General features: G+C 48.3%; 1 protein-coding gene across 1 annotated transcript in view; it reads right to left on the reverse strand.

The window, feature by feature from the left end:
* The window catches only part of VSTM4 (V-set and transmembrane domain containing 4), a 92,211-nt gene that overhangs the window by 61,544 nt on the left and 14,123 nt on the right, over nt 1-16,544 (reverse strand). The window contains exon 3 of the mRNA XM_069460622.1: nt 2,559-2,627. Coding sequence (XP_069316723.1) covers nt 2,559-2,627 — 69 coding nt within the window. The remainder of the gene's footprint in view (nt 1-2,558; nt 2,628-16,544) is intronic.

The following is a 16,544-nucleotide window of genomic DNA, read 5'->3' on the forward strand; positions in this document are numbered from 1 at the left end:
CTAGAAGATGGCAGTTTTCTGGCGACAAAACTCTGCTTCCTGCGACTATGTTTTAATCCAGCCCATAACTGCATCTTGCTTAGGCTGAAATACCTGAGCAGTAGCCCTGAGGGACTTTAACTCACTCGGCATCTCACAAAGAGGCCTGGCCATCAATGCCTCCTTTGTGCGGTGGCTCGGGGCCAGGCGAGGGGCCCCAGGAGGATGGCTATCCATCCACAATCCCCGCTGCACTCTCCTGGCAGGAACAAAAGGGCAAAAGGCTGGGATCGTGTGCCAGGGAGTTTCAGCTGTACCTCCAGCCTCGCCAAAGCTGTGGCTGGGTTAAAAAGCAAAGCACGCGGATGTAGCTGCTGTAGCTTCCATTGCCAGAATCATAGGAAAAGACGCTTTGGACACAGCTGCTCTGAGGCAAGCATTGCACATGGCGAGAAAACCAGCTCTGCTCTTTGAAGGGACGATTCCGTCTGCTGAGAAGACAGCACACGCTGAGCCACGGTCTTCACGTAGAGAGTTAGGTCGGGAGAAACCCTGATGTTCTACAGCTACACATGAATTATAAAATATTGTTCATTATACAGAGTGCTTCAGAGACACTGATTATGTTGCAGGTTGTGGTGAGACTAACAGCCACAATCCTTCCAAATATATAAAGTTTTGTTTTTTGTACCACGGTATTTTCAAAATATGATCCTCAGACCACTTGCCTAGGAATCTCCTCTGCCCCTGAGAAAGTGTGAATTCTTCAATCTCCTCTTAATGTAATAATCAGCCTCAGGAGCTGGAGCCCAGGGTCACCCCGGGAGATTCATATGCATCTGATGATGCATAGGGCTCTGGCTGTCACATCCTGGTGACATCCCTATCCTTAGGGACACCCAGGTCATCTCCATAACCCCATCCTGTCACAGTGCCTGGACATAGGGCAGCTCCAGAGTCATGGGGTGAAAACAATGAGGATTGCTCAATGTTACTAAACATCAACGAGAAGGTCAGCCTTGCTTTTAGTGCTGCTTCACTCCATGAAGAGTAAAGCCACTTTCATCTCTTTGCCAACAGGTAGGCATTTAAGGGAACTGGGGATTATTTGCTAGAAGATCATTAAACATAGAAAAAAAGCAGCTACAAAAGGTACAGAAGTAAAGTCAGGGAATACAAAGAATCATTGTCGGCATAAAGTGCAATCTGAGGAACAAAATACATGACTATAAAACTAAACAATCCTAGTGGCCTACATGGGTGACACCTTAAGGTTTGCAAATGATGTTCACAATTAAAAATTACATTTTTCTAATAAGAAAGAAAGTGCTTCAACCCACTGCTTTATAACCAGTTATTGGAGGAGGTGGGCTTGAATGCGAGTGCTCTCCCTCTAAGGCCGACCCTGCTTCTGCCAGACTGCCCTCTGGGTTAGCAAAGGGTGACAGTCACGTCCCAGGGCACGCGCATCTCCTGAGATGCTTTTGGCTAGATCATTCTTCATTAATAAATGCCACGCCTTCCCAAGACATAATCCTTCCAAAGTTGACTGATCAAAGGCTCTGCCTGAGAACTCACAGAGTACATTGTTTCATTGCTTATGGTTCATAATCCTCACTCATTTTACGGTAATAATTTCTCTGACCTTTGCTTACTCCAAGGCAGCGCTTTTTGACCTCAGCACTCTTGACATCTGCAGCCGAAATTCCTCGCTGTGGGGACTACCCTGTACATTGTGGGATGTTTAACATCATACCTGCACCCTAGCAACTAGATGCTGGGAACATCCCCCCACAGTTGTGGCAACAAAAATATATCCAGACAGTGACAAATGTCCTCTGGAGGAGCAAAATCACCCCCTGTTGAGAACCCCTGCTCTAGGGCCCAAACCTGAGTGTGCGTCAGAATCGCCTGCAGGTCTTACTAAAACCCAGATTGTTGAACATCGCCCCCAGCATTTCTGATCCTGCCAGCTGGGGTGGGGCCCCGCCGCATGCACCTGTAACAAGGTTCCAGGTGATGCCGACGACGCTGGCCTGGGACCACACTTCGGGAGCCACTGTTCTAAGGCTGTGGTCTTCAGCCAGGCTGTGTGCTGGAATCAGCTGAGGAGCTTCTAACGAGTTCCCACTGAATCAGGAGTTTCCTGTCTCTAGAGACACGAAAAGGCATCAGTGTCAAAGATCCCCAACTGATTCTAGCATGGGTTGAAAATTACTTGCTTAAGGTTTTCAAACTGTTTCTCGAACCCCAAACTCCTTAAGACACTTGAAATAAAATGTAGTCACGATAGATGTACTTATCATTGTAATATCACTTCAAGATTCAGGAATTATGAAGACAAACAAAACAAACAAACAAAAATTATGCAGATTGGTGCTTCAATTTCTGCTCTTTGAAAACACATGGGCTGACACCATCAATGATTCCCATCTTACTCTTGAGTAGGTTTAGGCCAAGAAAACAACTTGATGTTACAGCAAAACTTAGAAGTTAGGACACTTTCTTCCAATTCTCTTCCCTTCCTACTGTCTGAAAGTGAGGCTGCATCTTATAATAAGGAAATATGCAAGCTTTACCTTCAAAAACTGCCCAAGTCTTCTTCTTTTTCTCAAAAGATGAATCTTCAGAAGCTTTGAGAGCAATCACTGTAAGACAAAAAGAAACAGCACAATATGAAGTAGAGTAGCTTACAGTCCTGTCCCACATGGTAATCCAAAACAATACCACATGCTATATATGGCACTTAAGTTCATAAAGTCATTTCCACATTTGCAAACCCACACTTAATTGCCACAACTAACATGTTAGGGAAGGTGCAGGGGCCCACCCGCAACAGTTAGGAACCCCGGGGCACAGAAAAGTTGAAGTGTGTTGTCCATGTTTAAAAGCCAGGAAACGGCAGAGCCGGGACGCAGTTCAATAAAAGCTTCACCTGCCCCATGTACTAGTAAAATAAAGAGTTCTCCAATGGGAAGTTCAATGACCAAAACAATGTCTATTTCACTATTTTGGTGCCTGAGTGTTCCTAGATAGAGGAGGCTGCAGTCATCTGATGACTCAGCGTCAGGCTCTGAGCGCCATTCTCCACGCAAGACGGTCCCACAGAGCCACAGGCATCTGATTTTGAGATTATTCTGTCTTCTTTCTGCTAATGGTTAATCACTGAATTTACTTCGCCTGCTTTCAGTAGGCAGGGAAACAGAATTGAGTCAGCCTGTGTAAAATCTTGAACATCACACTAAAGAGTTTGGAACCACGAAAATGTTCTATGCATAGGGGAAACATCGTCATAAGTAAAAATCTAAAAATTAAACTGACAAAAAATGTAAAATATCAGGGAATGAGATTATTGTCCAAGAGAACTTTCTGAGATAGTAGAAGTGTTCTATGTCTTCACTGTCCAATACAGTAGCCACTGGCCACATGTGGCTATTGAGCACTTGAAATGTGGCCAGTGTGACTGAGGAACTTAATTTGTTATTCAATTTTAATTAATTTAAATTTAAATAGCCACACATGGTCAGTGGCTACCACATTGAAGAGCTCTAGACAAGAGAATTCAGGACCAAATAAAAAAAAAAAAAAACCAAGGTAGTTGGAATGGAGATTGAACCAATACGAGAGGAAAGGAATTTGGCAAAGGTGGCCTAGAACTTTAACTCTCTTTACTGCCCCTCCCACAAACTTTTGTATTATTTTCATAATTTCAATACTTAATTTTGCATCCTTTTTCTCTCTAGACCTTGTATCGGATGCTTCCTATTGACCTATCTTCCAAATCACTAATTTTCTTTTCATCTGTGTCTAACCTCCTGTACAGCCCATTAAGTTCTTAATTTCATTCATTGTATTTTTTAGTTTTAGATTATTTGTTTAAATTTTTTATATGTATCTCAGTTCTCTAATGACTTTCTCTAGCTTGTCATCTGATTTCTTAACCATATTAATCATACTGTTTTAATATCCATGTCTGATAACTTTCATATCATCACCTATAAACACATTTCTATCATCTGTTTTTGCTTTGGATCTTATCCACTGGTATGCCTGATTTTTTTTTTTTCTAATTATCTGTGGAAAATCATGGAAGGTCTAGATAAAATTTTAATTTCCTGATAGGAAGTTAGAGTAGGGGGATAGTCACCTTAGTCCAATCAGGGTTTGAACTATTTAGTGGCTTGGTTTTAGTTTTTATAGAGTCCGGTCTATTTCTGATGTGCCCTTACTCTTAAGGTTCACTCAACCCTTCAGATTCCCCATTGGCAATCCTGGCGTATTTACCGCAGCCCTTCTAATTTTCATCTCACTGTTAGGATCGCCAAAAACTCACTTGCCTCCTAAACATCTGGTTGTCACTTTCTGCATAGCTTCTCTCAACTAGCACTGCTTAAGTATGGTTGAATTTCTTGAAAAAGTCTCACCAACAATGGAATTCACCTTGCTCACTTTGCTTTCTCTATGATCTATTTACCTATCTAGTCCTTCCGAGAACAACTGGGATAGCTGAAATATAATTGCACATATATAATTATGTAATACAAATGTATTTATGAAATATAGATATGTAATTCAGAAAGTAGAAATGCTGATAGATGTTTTCAGTTTTCTTAATTGTTCTTAGAAGGAGGCCTTTGGTCTGCTATAAGTGGGTTTGCCTTTACCATAGAACTCTTCTCCCATTACAACCTAAACTCTTTAAAGCCAGTGGCTATATCTTCTACCTTTGTATCCTCATCATTTGGCACATTGCCTGGCAGCTGATAGGCACTTGGTATGTAAATGAATGATCCATTTCTTTCTGCTTGTAAAGCAATGATTCATTGCTTCACAAAGTAAGCAAGCTGGACCTCCAGGAAGGAATTCTTAGTGGATATTTGGTCTTGCATGTGACATAAGATACGTCAGACAATTAGTCCGTCATGCCCGACTTCCCCTGCCTGCCTATTTTGCCCTGTAATCTGTTGATTGCCAGGGCAACCAATCAGATTCAAGCACTTAAAATAAGAAAGAGAGTACATATGGTTGCTGTAGGCCTGGATGGGAAAGAGCTGGTGGCCTGGGGGTGGGAGTGGGTGCAGCCCTGTGGGGAAGCAGGCGGGCAGGATGGAGCAAAGATGGGAACTGCACAAAGGAAGGGGAGGTGGAGGCCCCAGGCTTGATGGTGCTCTGGGCCGCGAGAGGCCTGATGTTTCTTGCGTTCCATGAGCTCTGCATCCTAAACTGTTCCCGCCCCTCTCCTGAATCAGCTTGGCCAGGTTTTCATGGCTTCAACTAATCCAGCCTAGACAATGACAAGAAAGTCCTGACGAAGGAAACACAGAAATGGACAACAAACGTATCTCCAAGGAGCTTAGTTTTCAGGAGGTCAAAGATGTACACGGTGGTCCAGAGGCTTATCCCACCTGGGAGCCTGTTGGAAGTGCAGAATCTCAGGTCCCACCTTGGATCTACTGAATTAGAATCTGCTTTTAACAGACCGCCCAGGGGATCTGTTTCACTCACAGCCCCTGGGTGAAACATATGCACTTTAAAGTTTGGGATACATTGATGCTCAGGGGTTGAAATACTAAATTGCGCTTGCTTGTTGTGTGAGCTTGGATAAGTCACTTAACTTCCCTGCCCTACTTTCCTCATTTGTAAAAAAGGGATGATGAGAAGTGCTCATGTGAGGGTAGATGTGAGGGTTAAAGCGGTTAATGTGCATAAAGTACTTAGAACAGTCTGGAGACCTAGTGAGTCATCTTTATCCACAAGGACATTAGCTCCCTGAGAACAGGGATTTTTGTCTATTTTATTCCCTGCTCTAATTCCGCCATCTAGAATGGTCCTTTGCTGTCAGCCCTTTGCCTCAGAGTATGACTCTTCAATTGTCCTAATGATCAACAAGGAAGGGCTCCCTGTCCTTGTGGCTAACTCCCTATAGCTCAGATGAGCCGAGGCAGGTGCCTGTGGATCGCTTTTAATTCACCTTTCGGGGCAGAAATTGTGAGTCCTTGATTTAATCCAATTACAGTGCAGATATTTTAAGGGGAAGCCTAGTAGCTTTGTTTGGCACAGGATGATTAGCAACACTGGTCATAACCTTATCTGTTCCTACAAGAAAGGAAAATCTTTACACGGACCCTGCCAGAGCTTCAGGAATTTTCCCAAGGTTCTGCCATAACTATCTCGTTTCAGCTGCTAATTCTGTGCTGTCTCAAAGTGAATTTGATACATTGTCAAACCACGTGTCTAAGTCCACAGACTATATGGACACAGGGCTGTCAGAGATGGCCAGGCCCACAGCAAGGGCTTTGTAGTGGACAGTCAGTGGGTCTTCTGACTTTATGAAAGCACCTCCCTCCCCGGCACAGCTGCGCGGCTGACATAAATTCACCTTGGTTAACCTGTAAGCACTGAGTGGAAGAGGCCCCTGCAGGGTAGACAGCTGAAGAGGATGAAGCGCTTTGACAAAACATTTTGCTAGACCAGGGAACGAATGGTGAATTTTCCAACCACAGATTACTAATGTTGCTCAAAGACTTTCTGAAATAAAAGGCAAATCTCCTGATCGAAGAGCATTTATAATAGTTTCCAATGAGTTTAGCCATCAGAAGGCTGCAGCCTTTTAAACAATAGTCAACAAACCTACGCACTTTCAACTGTGTTGGCTTCACCTTGTGGCCCAGTGGGACCCCCAGACGATGGAGGAGGAGGGCTCTTGCTAAGCACCCGCCCAGGGAGCTGGGAGTCCTGCCCCGCTGCCAGCTACCCCTGACTGTACTCAGCTAATCCCTCAAAAGGAAAACACAGGGAGCTGGTGGGGAGCTTCTGCCCCTTCCCAGGAGGGAGCGGGATGGAGTGGCACTCCCTGACTCTCCCCACCCCTCCCCTCTCCGATCACTGTCCCCTTCTCCCTCATGGGCCAGGAGAAGCCCCTGATCCAGGTGAGAGGAACATGGTAAGACCCTCTTCCAGGTGGCCTCTGTCTTGCCACGTGCTCTGAGACTGGCCCCCAGCAAATAGCTGGCATGGGGGGTGGGAGCAGGTGCCATGTGCTCCCTGGGGAAGGTCTCCTCACCCAACTGCTGGGAGCCAAGCCAGCCCTGCCTCCCAGGGAGCCCCCCCGGCTGTGGCCAGGCTCCTCCCCCATCCTTCCTAAGTCAGGGATCCCCAAGGGAGGGCGGTACAAGGACCCTGACCTCCTCCTGCCAGGGCATGCAGGCCTCTGGGGATGGGAAGAGGGGACAGAGAGTACGACCAGTCAGAGGAGCAGAAGGAAGTCCAATCTGGCCAACTTTCTCAACACAGCTTTATCGGAAATACATGGGTATTTCCATTCCTGTTTGACCCCCACTCCCACTTATCAATCAGTTCTGGACTCACGGCGGGGGGTGGGGGGCAGAGGGGAGAGAAATCAACAGCACTAAAAAGCTAAATTATCAATAGATCTATCGGCTGATTTGTAATTTCCTGGGGACCCCGCAGCCAACCGGCACAGCCCATCTGACCTTCCAGTGAGGCGGTGGCCCAGATGACTGAGCTCGGGCCACTCTGGGCCTTCCCCGGGAGCACAGAATCAGATGAAATCTAATCGGGGACAAGCTGTGAGATCCACCACGTCACTGCCCCTCTGGGAAGAACGTGGCCGCAGGATCGAATGGCCTGGAGGGATGCAGCCCAGACGCACCGAGACAAACCGATCGTATCAGCCTCGCGTCTGGAGGAAGCAGGTTGGAAAGAGAGAACCTCAGTAATGTCCCCTTTGATGAGACCTGAGGGGAAACTGTCACTCAAAGAGGTGTGGAAACTGAGAGCCTTGATTCCTAACTTGGAAAGAACTGCCCGCCCACTTCCCTGGGGAGGGCGTGTGTCACAGCTGCGTGTCTCACGCCAAGACCCTGTGACGGTGCCCAGAGGGGGCACCTTGGCTCCTCACAGTCCCTGTTCACTGAGGATGCTGACATCAGCTGTGGGGCTGACCCAGTCACCCACGGAAGAGACGGCCAAAGATATCGGGAGGCTCTGGGAAGGCTCCATTTCTCCTGAAATTCTCTCCCAGCGGTTGACATGTGCCCCAGTTCCTTTTACAAAGAATCCTATGATTAACGAAGCTTAAATTGCAACTGTAGGTTACATCCAAAGCAAGTGCACATTTCTGACACAGAGAGCCTTCCGGAACGTGGGCTCTGCTGGCGAGGAGAGCAGAGAGGCCCTGGCACGCAGGGAGAAGCAAGGAGGCGGCTGCAAGCAGGGGCAGGGACGTGGGGCAGGCCAGCCACGAGTCGGGGGAGGCCCTCGCCATTCTCTTCCTGCCGCCGGCCAGGCAGCCTAAAGTATTCTGTGTTCTACAGATCTCCATCTTAGCGGGTGTCGTCTTCATTAGTGCCCCAAGGCCAAGATTTTTAAAACTTTATTGTGCAGGAGAATCAACTGGGCTCTTTATAAAATGAAGATTCCCAGGTATGGCCCCTGAGTTTCCGGGGAGGGCTCAGGAATCTGCCCAATCAGGGGGCTGACCTCTCAGGAAGTCCTCGGGCTGCAGGTCCCAGGACCCCACTTGGAGAAGCTCTGCCTTATGCACTCCTAGAAAAGAGGGAACCCGAGTCCAGGGAGACACAGCAGAGGAGATTCATGCCGTGAGAAACCAGACCCTGGGCCTCAATGTGCAGTCCAGGCCAGGGCAGGGTCTAGAACTCAAAACTAAGCGAATGCCTCTTCAGTTGAATCCAGGGAAAACAAGTCATAACAAAACACAAGGAGTGAGCCCATCACAAAGTGTTGTCCGCAAAGGACCCCAAAGGGCTCCTTAAAACAGCAGTCTCACTGTAGAAAACGATGTGCAGAAAGCAGCTTTTGAGAAACAGTTATTTCCAAAAGAGCAGGACATCTGTAAGGACGGGAGTGTCTCCCTGAGGGGTCAACTCCCGGCCTTGGAAACTGGGGAAAATCGGAGCCGGAGGCGCTTCCTGCAGTGGTCACCTAAGGGCTCACTCCGCTCCGTCCAGTGTGTGGCCTCACGGTGCGGCACTAGTGCCACAGCACACCCTTCGCTCGTTCACCAGTTCATCATCTGCATCTGTTTCCTTCACTGTCTAGAATCCTTCTTGGGCCAAAGTTCAAGTCAAAGTTACTTTAAAAGAATGCACGAATGGAATGAGTGGGAGGCTGCATAGGTAGGCCAAGGCCTCCCAAAGGGAATCTGCCGGGACCATGACACTGTTACCCTCTGGAGGGCTGGGAGAGAGGCCAGAGGCGGGGGTCCCCGCCCTGCCCTGCACCTTCCTTCACCCGGACCCCAGAAGCGTGGGGGTGCGCCAGCGCCCCAGGCCACCGGGCAGGCTTCTGCATGGCGGTCTGGCCGCAGAGTCGCAAGCCTTCTGTCTGTTCTAACGCATGCTATGGCCTCTGAGCTTGGTTCCCTGCAGGAGGGAAGCAGGAAGACAGAAGATTGATTCCTAAACAGAAAATGATTCTTAAGTCGTCTCAGGTTGAAGGGGCAGAAGTTTAAGGCCTTGATCCGGGCATGAAGGCCTTGCTAATTTGCACCCGGGGGAGAGCAAACACCACCCTGCCTCGGTTTCCTCAGGCAGCATCTTGCACGGGTTGATGGCAGAGAAGGTAAAGGGACGGGACGAGGACGGTGATGTGAAGTATGTACAAGAAAAGATCTAAATAAAATAAAGACGAGTCAACAGTTTTGTTCCAAATTCCAAGTTAATGCACTCAGTTCACCGTCCCTTTGCATTCAACCATGGGATGGTTCCCACGGAAAAAAACCTACACTGTAGCTGTGTCCCCACTATTTATAACTGGATCCGCACTCCCAGGGGCAGCGACTGCAACCCCACAGAGACGCAGAGACCTCTGCTCCTGCTCTCAGAAGCCGGCCTCTCGCTTCCTCTCTCGCTTCCTCCCTCGCCTGCGCTGCGAGGCCGAGGGCAAAGGCGGCCTCTCTCCTGGCTCCTTCGCCATGTGCGGCAGTCGGACCGCTGAGGGACCCGCAGGGAGCAGCCGCCGGAAACAGTGAAGCCCAGCTTTGTCCCATTCACCCCACTCTTTCCTATTGCCCTCGTCTAAGACAAATTCCAGAAAACAAAGAAACGAAGCAAAAGAGCAAACAAAAAACTATGCTACATAGACCTCCCGTTATGACAAAGCAGCTGAAAAGGACTTCAAAATCTGAGGGAGGAGCTGCAGAATATAAGGCCATCTTGATGTCCCCAAATAGTGGTCAGGAAATACCGAAACTGAGGGCTTGGTGACGGTCCCCTCCGCACACAGCAGCTCCGGGATAGGGCTCCATATTCGCGTGTTACCACCTTCCACTGTGTTGCCATTTTAACTGGGCATTTTACCAAAGAGTTTGGATCACTCATTCACTCTTTCATCCAAAAAAATCATTCTCAAGCCCCTTCTGCGTGCACTGTGACACGTGTGAGGGAGCATTTCAGAAGAATCTGGCAGGAGACCCCTGGCCAGGTCTATCCTTCCAGCCTTTCCACCCCAGGAACCACCAACTGCAAGCAGGCAGCAAACCCACCAAGTCTGTGCACGCCTCTCCTGCCCGGCTGCCTTCTCACCCCGAATGGCGTGGCCCGTCATCGTCTGCTGGCCTTTCACACTCCCTTTTTATTTGCTGTCTCGATAATGCCGGCGAGAGCCTTACCCATCGCCACCTACGTCTCCTCCTCCAGATTGTGAGGCTGGGATCCAGCCTCTCCACCCTGACCTCTCCCCGGGCAGGGCACGGCGATGACAGGCTCATAAACCAGTGCTTCACACAGCTTTGCGAGTGTAAGTTTTTAATCTTCTAAATTCTTCTAAGACCATGGCAGTTGGAACGAGGGTATGTACAATGAAGAATTGTTTTAAGTGGTGTTTAAATTACACTCCGGTTGTCAATTTGTTCCCTTTGAGTGTCTGGACCTGTTGACACTTTAAACACCACGATGTGTGCTTGCTTAATTAAGCAGTAGCACTAAATGTTCAGTAAATCTCATTCCTAATTATCTGTTTCATGTCTCCAGAGAAAAAGGAATTATTTAGTTAATTTCTTCCACTGAAACTTGAAGTATCAGTTCCCTGTGGTAGTAACTTCAGATCTAATTATTAAATTGCCTGTCACATTTTGGGGTTAAATAGTCAGATGAATTATAGTTTCATCTTTGCCCCTAAACACTGCTATGGGGTGGCAGAGAGGTTTCCATTTGCTTCGCTCACACTGCACCTTTAAACCTGACTTACAGAATCTTAAGTCGAATAACAATTTGGCTTCTTAAAATATGCTATTTGGGGTGAGAGCGAATTACTGATTAAACTGCAGGAGACAGCCCTTGCAAATTGCTTCTATTATTAGCATTTTCACTGTTGATGAAGACATCTCCATGTGAAGGTGCGGAGATTTATTTCAGCTCAGAATGTTAGGCTGCTTCCCAGTCTGCGGGTCGCAGAGCTGGGCTGCAGAGGCAAGGAGGATCATTTTTTTTCACGAGGTCTTAGGGATCAAAGCTACTGCAGCCCTAAGAGCAGAGGCCTAACGTGAATGACCACATCCTTCTGCGAACTCCTGGAGCCCGGCTCCTAGGGTGAAGGCCCAGGCAGCGCCCCCAGGCTGAGCCCCTGCAGACCGACTCAGAGCTCTCTCAGTAACCCAGGACCTGTGGCACTCAGGACTGTGGCCGGGGCCCAGTCTTGGCCGGGAGCCCCACAGACCCAGGCTTCATCTTGGAAACTCTCCTGTCAGCACCTGAAGAAGCAACCAGGCCAAGGGGCTGGTCCGGCACCCCATATCCACCAGGGGCCACCTCTCACTTAGCAGATACAGAATCTGCACTTCCTGGGAGGGGCCAGCCAGATGAGTGCCCGAGGGGGACAAGTCTGGAGGTAACAGACTCAAGCAGGATGGAGGAGGCACACAGGTGGGAGATCCCAGAGCTTGGGGAAGAGGTGCCAAGGGGACCTAAAGGAATTATTACAAAGAGCAGGGGACAGAACACAAACAGCAACAGCCTGGACTCCGGGACAAAGGGCAAAGGGGATGAAGGTTACACAGAAGGGCCATCGGGACCCTGACGTGCCAGGAAAAGGGAGACGACCCCTTGCAGGCGAGTGGCAGTCAGCGCTGTGTGGAGGACAGACCCAGGGTCGGACGTGCCCTCCGCAGCCACAGGCGCAGAGCAAGGTGAATTTATTCAGAAAGTATTATTATTTGAAAAAATATTTACCATAACTAGCTATATATTCTTTTTCAATATATGAGAGATTTTGGCTCCCTAAAATATTAAATCTTCACCTCATTTCAAAGGTGATCTTAGACTTTACCCTGAAGAGGACAAGAACAACTTGTCTCAGTCTCAACACTTACATAAAATTATTGGACCCAACTACATATAAAGCAAAACTGCTAACTGGTTTTTGTTTTGTTGGTTGGTTTTTGTTTGTGTTTCTGACCTAAAGGCTCCAAGAACCAACAGCATTTGAGAATGTGTGCACTAGGCTACGAGGCCCTCCAGGTAAGAAACTCATTCCCATTCACGATACCCCGAACTCACCCAGCATACATGCGCCACTCTCTTGGAGAGAGGGAGACATGGCTGGGCAGGATCGTCTCTCTGTTGGAAATCACCCCACCATCCGATCTGCTCCCTTTATTTCCACGCTGCTTCCCTTGTGCCGTGCCCATCAGCCTTGCTATGCCCCACCGTGCTGGGCACAGGACCTGTGGGACTCGGCCTCCCCACCAGTCCTGGGGCCGGGCAGGCAGTACCTGAGCTCCGTGTCATTAGGGCTCACCTGCAGTGAGCCACACCTGCATCTCACCTGCACGTGACAAATGGGTGAAAAGCTGCTAGAGATGATCGTCATGGGAACAGAGGACACAGGGCCTATGGGCTTCAGCACCTCATTCCCTGCCTGGGACAGTGTGTTTCTCTGTGTCTCAGAGTGACCTTCTGGCTTCCTAAGAAGAGCTGCTGCACCTCACCCTACAGTGGCTGCCGAAAACACTGCCTCTTCCAGACAGCCAGCAAGCTGGCCCCAGGGAGCCCGTACAGCAGACACCATGTAAGCCAGCTCCTGCTGCTGCCCCAAGCAGGGCTGCTTCCCAGGTCTCCATCCTTGGCTCCTGCCCCTTGGGGATCTCACCCACCCACATGGGTTCACCTGCCTGACTCAGAAGTCAGTTCTGGCCGGGCGCGGTGGCTCACGCCTGTAATCCTAGCACTCTGGGAGGCCGAGGCGGGTGGATTGCTCAAGGTCAGGAGTTCGAGACCAGCCTGAGCGAGACCCCGTCTCTACTAAAAAATAGAAAGACATTATATGGACAACTAAAAATCTATATAGAAAAAATTAGCCGGGCATAGTGGCGCTTGCCTGTAGTCCCAGCTACTCGGGAGGCTGAGGCAGTAGGATCGCTTAAGCCGAGGAGTCTGAGGTTGCTGTGAGCTAAGCTGACGCCACGGCACTCACTCTAGCCTGGGCAACAAAGTGAGACTCTGTCTCAACAAAAAAAAAAAAAAAAAAAAGAAGTCAGTTCTCACTAGAAATATCCAACGAGAGCTTCAGACCCACACATCTATGTGCCCACCGGACATCTCTGAGGGGATGGCCTCCAGCCATCTCACTCTCCCAACTTCCCCCATGGACCACTCCATCTCTGTGGTCCCTTTCTCAGCGTTGGGCACCACTGCACACATACTTACTGAGTTAAAGCCCTGGGTGTCATCCCAAAGCTCTCCCCATCACCCACATCCAGCCAATTAGTAAAGACTTCTCATTTGACCTCTTAATATCTCTCCATTCCTACTGCCAAGGTTGGTGCTCCATCATCTCAAACCTGTGCAACTACAAAAGACTCCGCCTCTTCCCCCTTTAGTTTGGTCCCCCAAATCCATGCCCCAGGCAGCCAGCACAGGGACCCATCAAAGGACTCTAACTGCTTCACGAGCTTTCCAGGCCTGCAGCAAAGACCACCCCCAACAGCCGACGGCAAGATAGCCTAGACTGCATGTTAAATATACAGAGTCCATCCCAGACCTAATAAACCAGCATCTCCGGGGCACATGTTTGAGAATCCGGTGGTAACAACAGCCCTGGAGATCCTTATCGTCAGGCAAGGTGCAAATACTGGCCCACAAAATCAAGAGGAACCTCCTTAATATTCAGTACAAGCCCCTGAGTGATCCGAAGTGACCCCACCCACACCACTCCTGCACAAACTAAGAGCGTCGGCTCCAGCACTACCCTCTCCCTCGGCTCACGAGGGCGTCCTGTGCATCCCGCAGAATGCACGCACACCCTAGCCCTGCACTCACACGGAGCATCTCATGTGTTTGTGTGCCTGCTGCCCCTCTAGACAGATCACCTGTGTGTTCCCAGGTTTCCACTGTCACAACCCGGCACGGAGCCGGTGTTTGATAACATGCCCACTGAATGGAGGGATAAATAAATCCACCCAGCGCTGCTAAACATCGTCCTCATTATTCTTTTCCCATGCAATCTCTCCGCTGAGCCACGCAAAGCTTCCTGGACCACACAGATCCTGTCTCCGAAGGCGGCTGCTCATTTCCTTAGCACATTTGCTGCTCTTCTGTCGCTTGAATCTATCTTTCTGGAAATGAGGCTCCCAAAGCCAACTTTGTAGTCCCCATTAGAGTCTCACCAGCATAGTACACACGACACAATCACCTTCCTTCTCAGGGACGCCAGGCGGATTTGAACATGGCCAGAAATGACACCGGCTGTCTGTGCTGCCGTGTCACGCTGCAGACACATGGCTAATTCACCCGCCCTATCGCTCCGAGTCCCTTCGCCGAGACAGCCCCTGGCCTCTCGGTGACTATCCAGCAGTGCTTGAGATTTGTTCTCCCCAAATGTATTACTCTGCCATTTTTCAAATCGAATCTCATTTTGTTATTTCCTGCCTATATTTCTTACCTCTCTGGAATAGTTTTTATTATGTTTTACTCCTCATTGATGTTAAGAACATTTCCCAATTTTGCATTTTTTTATACAGCAATCAAAGGAAATCACACCTAACATTGGCCCTCATGACTTCCACTGGAAACCTCTCCAGGGGGTTCCAATGCCCTGTGTCACGTGGGACTTTTCAGTCCGTTCTCTCTCTAGCCTGGGTTTCTCGCCCCCTGAAATCATCACAGGGCACAGGCAACTGGAGACACTTCCCTCTCATTCTTTGCCTTTCCTTTCACCTTTGCATAATAAAAACGACATCCACAAGTTCCTCTGGTGTGAGATTCTCCGGAGTGAGCCAAGCTTGGCTCCACTGTCCTCCAGAGTCACTTCTGCGCTATCATTGTGTGCCGCATGACACCAACAACCCTTGGTGCAGCCAGGAGCACCCCTGCCAAATCCTGCACATACATGGTTTGCAGATAAACCCAAACTTAATACTTCTCTAATTCTTCAAAATCCCCAATTCTCTACCATACTTTAATAATTTGCACAGTGAAAACATAAAATGGCAGCATGTGCATCGCTCTGACTTAACGCAGCCTGTGCATCAGTGTGGTGAAACACATTTGCAGGAGTATCTCCAGGAATTCATTTATTACTGTAGATTTTTTCCAACAATTTGCTACTTATTTTTTTTATCACCATACACACATGCTGAAGGACATACCCAGAGTTTAGGGGAAAGTGAAACTACGTAGAGCAAAGTAAAGCAAATCACACTGCAGATACTGGGATTGGTTGTTTATTTGTTTTGGTTCCAGGTTTTTTGCGCGGCATTCAGAGAGCATTTCACAAGCATGTGACTAAGGAGCGGGACTCCGTCACCATTTTAGGGATGCAATATGAATGCAACAGGCTGAGGTTACGCACAAGCCCTGGACATCCCTGTAACTCCATTCCTTCTCTCCCGCTCAAGAGAGCAAATCAAAGCTCAAGTGATATGGACTGCAGCTATGATAAAAGACCTGACTCCACTCTAACATGGATAAACAATTTAAACCCCCAAGCCGGGGGGTTTTAATCAGTGTTCATGACAATTTGGTTGTGGCACCCCAATAATATCCATGGGTTTAATGCATTCAACACCTGCAAGTGAGCTTTCCCAGCAGGGCCTTTTGCAGCCAGTGGGCTCACTCACCACACTCTCAGCTCTTCCTTCCCCAGAGCAGAACCTGTCACCGTTCTTAAGCGATGACCATTCACCCGTCAGAAAAAACTGCAGCTAAAGCATAATGAGTGCGATGTGCACTGTCTGGGGAATGGACACGCCTGAAGCTCTGACTTGGGGGGCATTGGCAATATACATAACCTAAACTTTTGTACCCCCATAATATGCTGAAATAAAAAAAAAAAGAAAGAAAAGTGAGAAATTCTGAAAGATAGCAAAGGTGCCAATGACTAGAGGCAGGCAAGTGTCTTGCTTAAAAAAAAGTTAGGTTATAAACACTCTAGGCTGATGGAATTTTCATCTGTATCTGACAGGCTTCTGGAATGGATTTTTAAATAAGGGTTTTAAGAAATTAAAAAAGGAAAAGGTAAATTACTAAAAGAGATGGGAAAAATGTGGTCAAGATAAAAACCCAAACGGTAATGTTGAAATTCATAGT

The sequence above is a fragment of the Eulemur rufifrons genome, chromosome 28 (assembly GCF_041146395.1).
Source record: "Eulemur rufifrons isolate Redbay chromosome 28, OSU_ERuf_1, whole genome shotgun sequence".
NCBI lineage: Eukaryota > Metazoa > Chordata > Mammalia > Primates > Lemuridae > Eulemur > Eulemur rufifrons.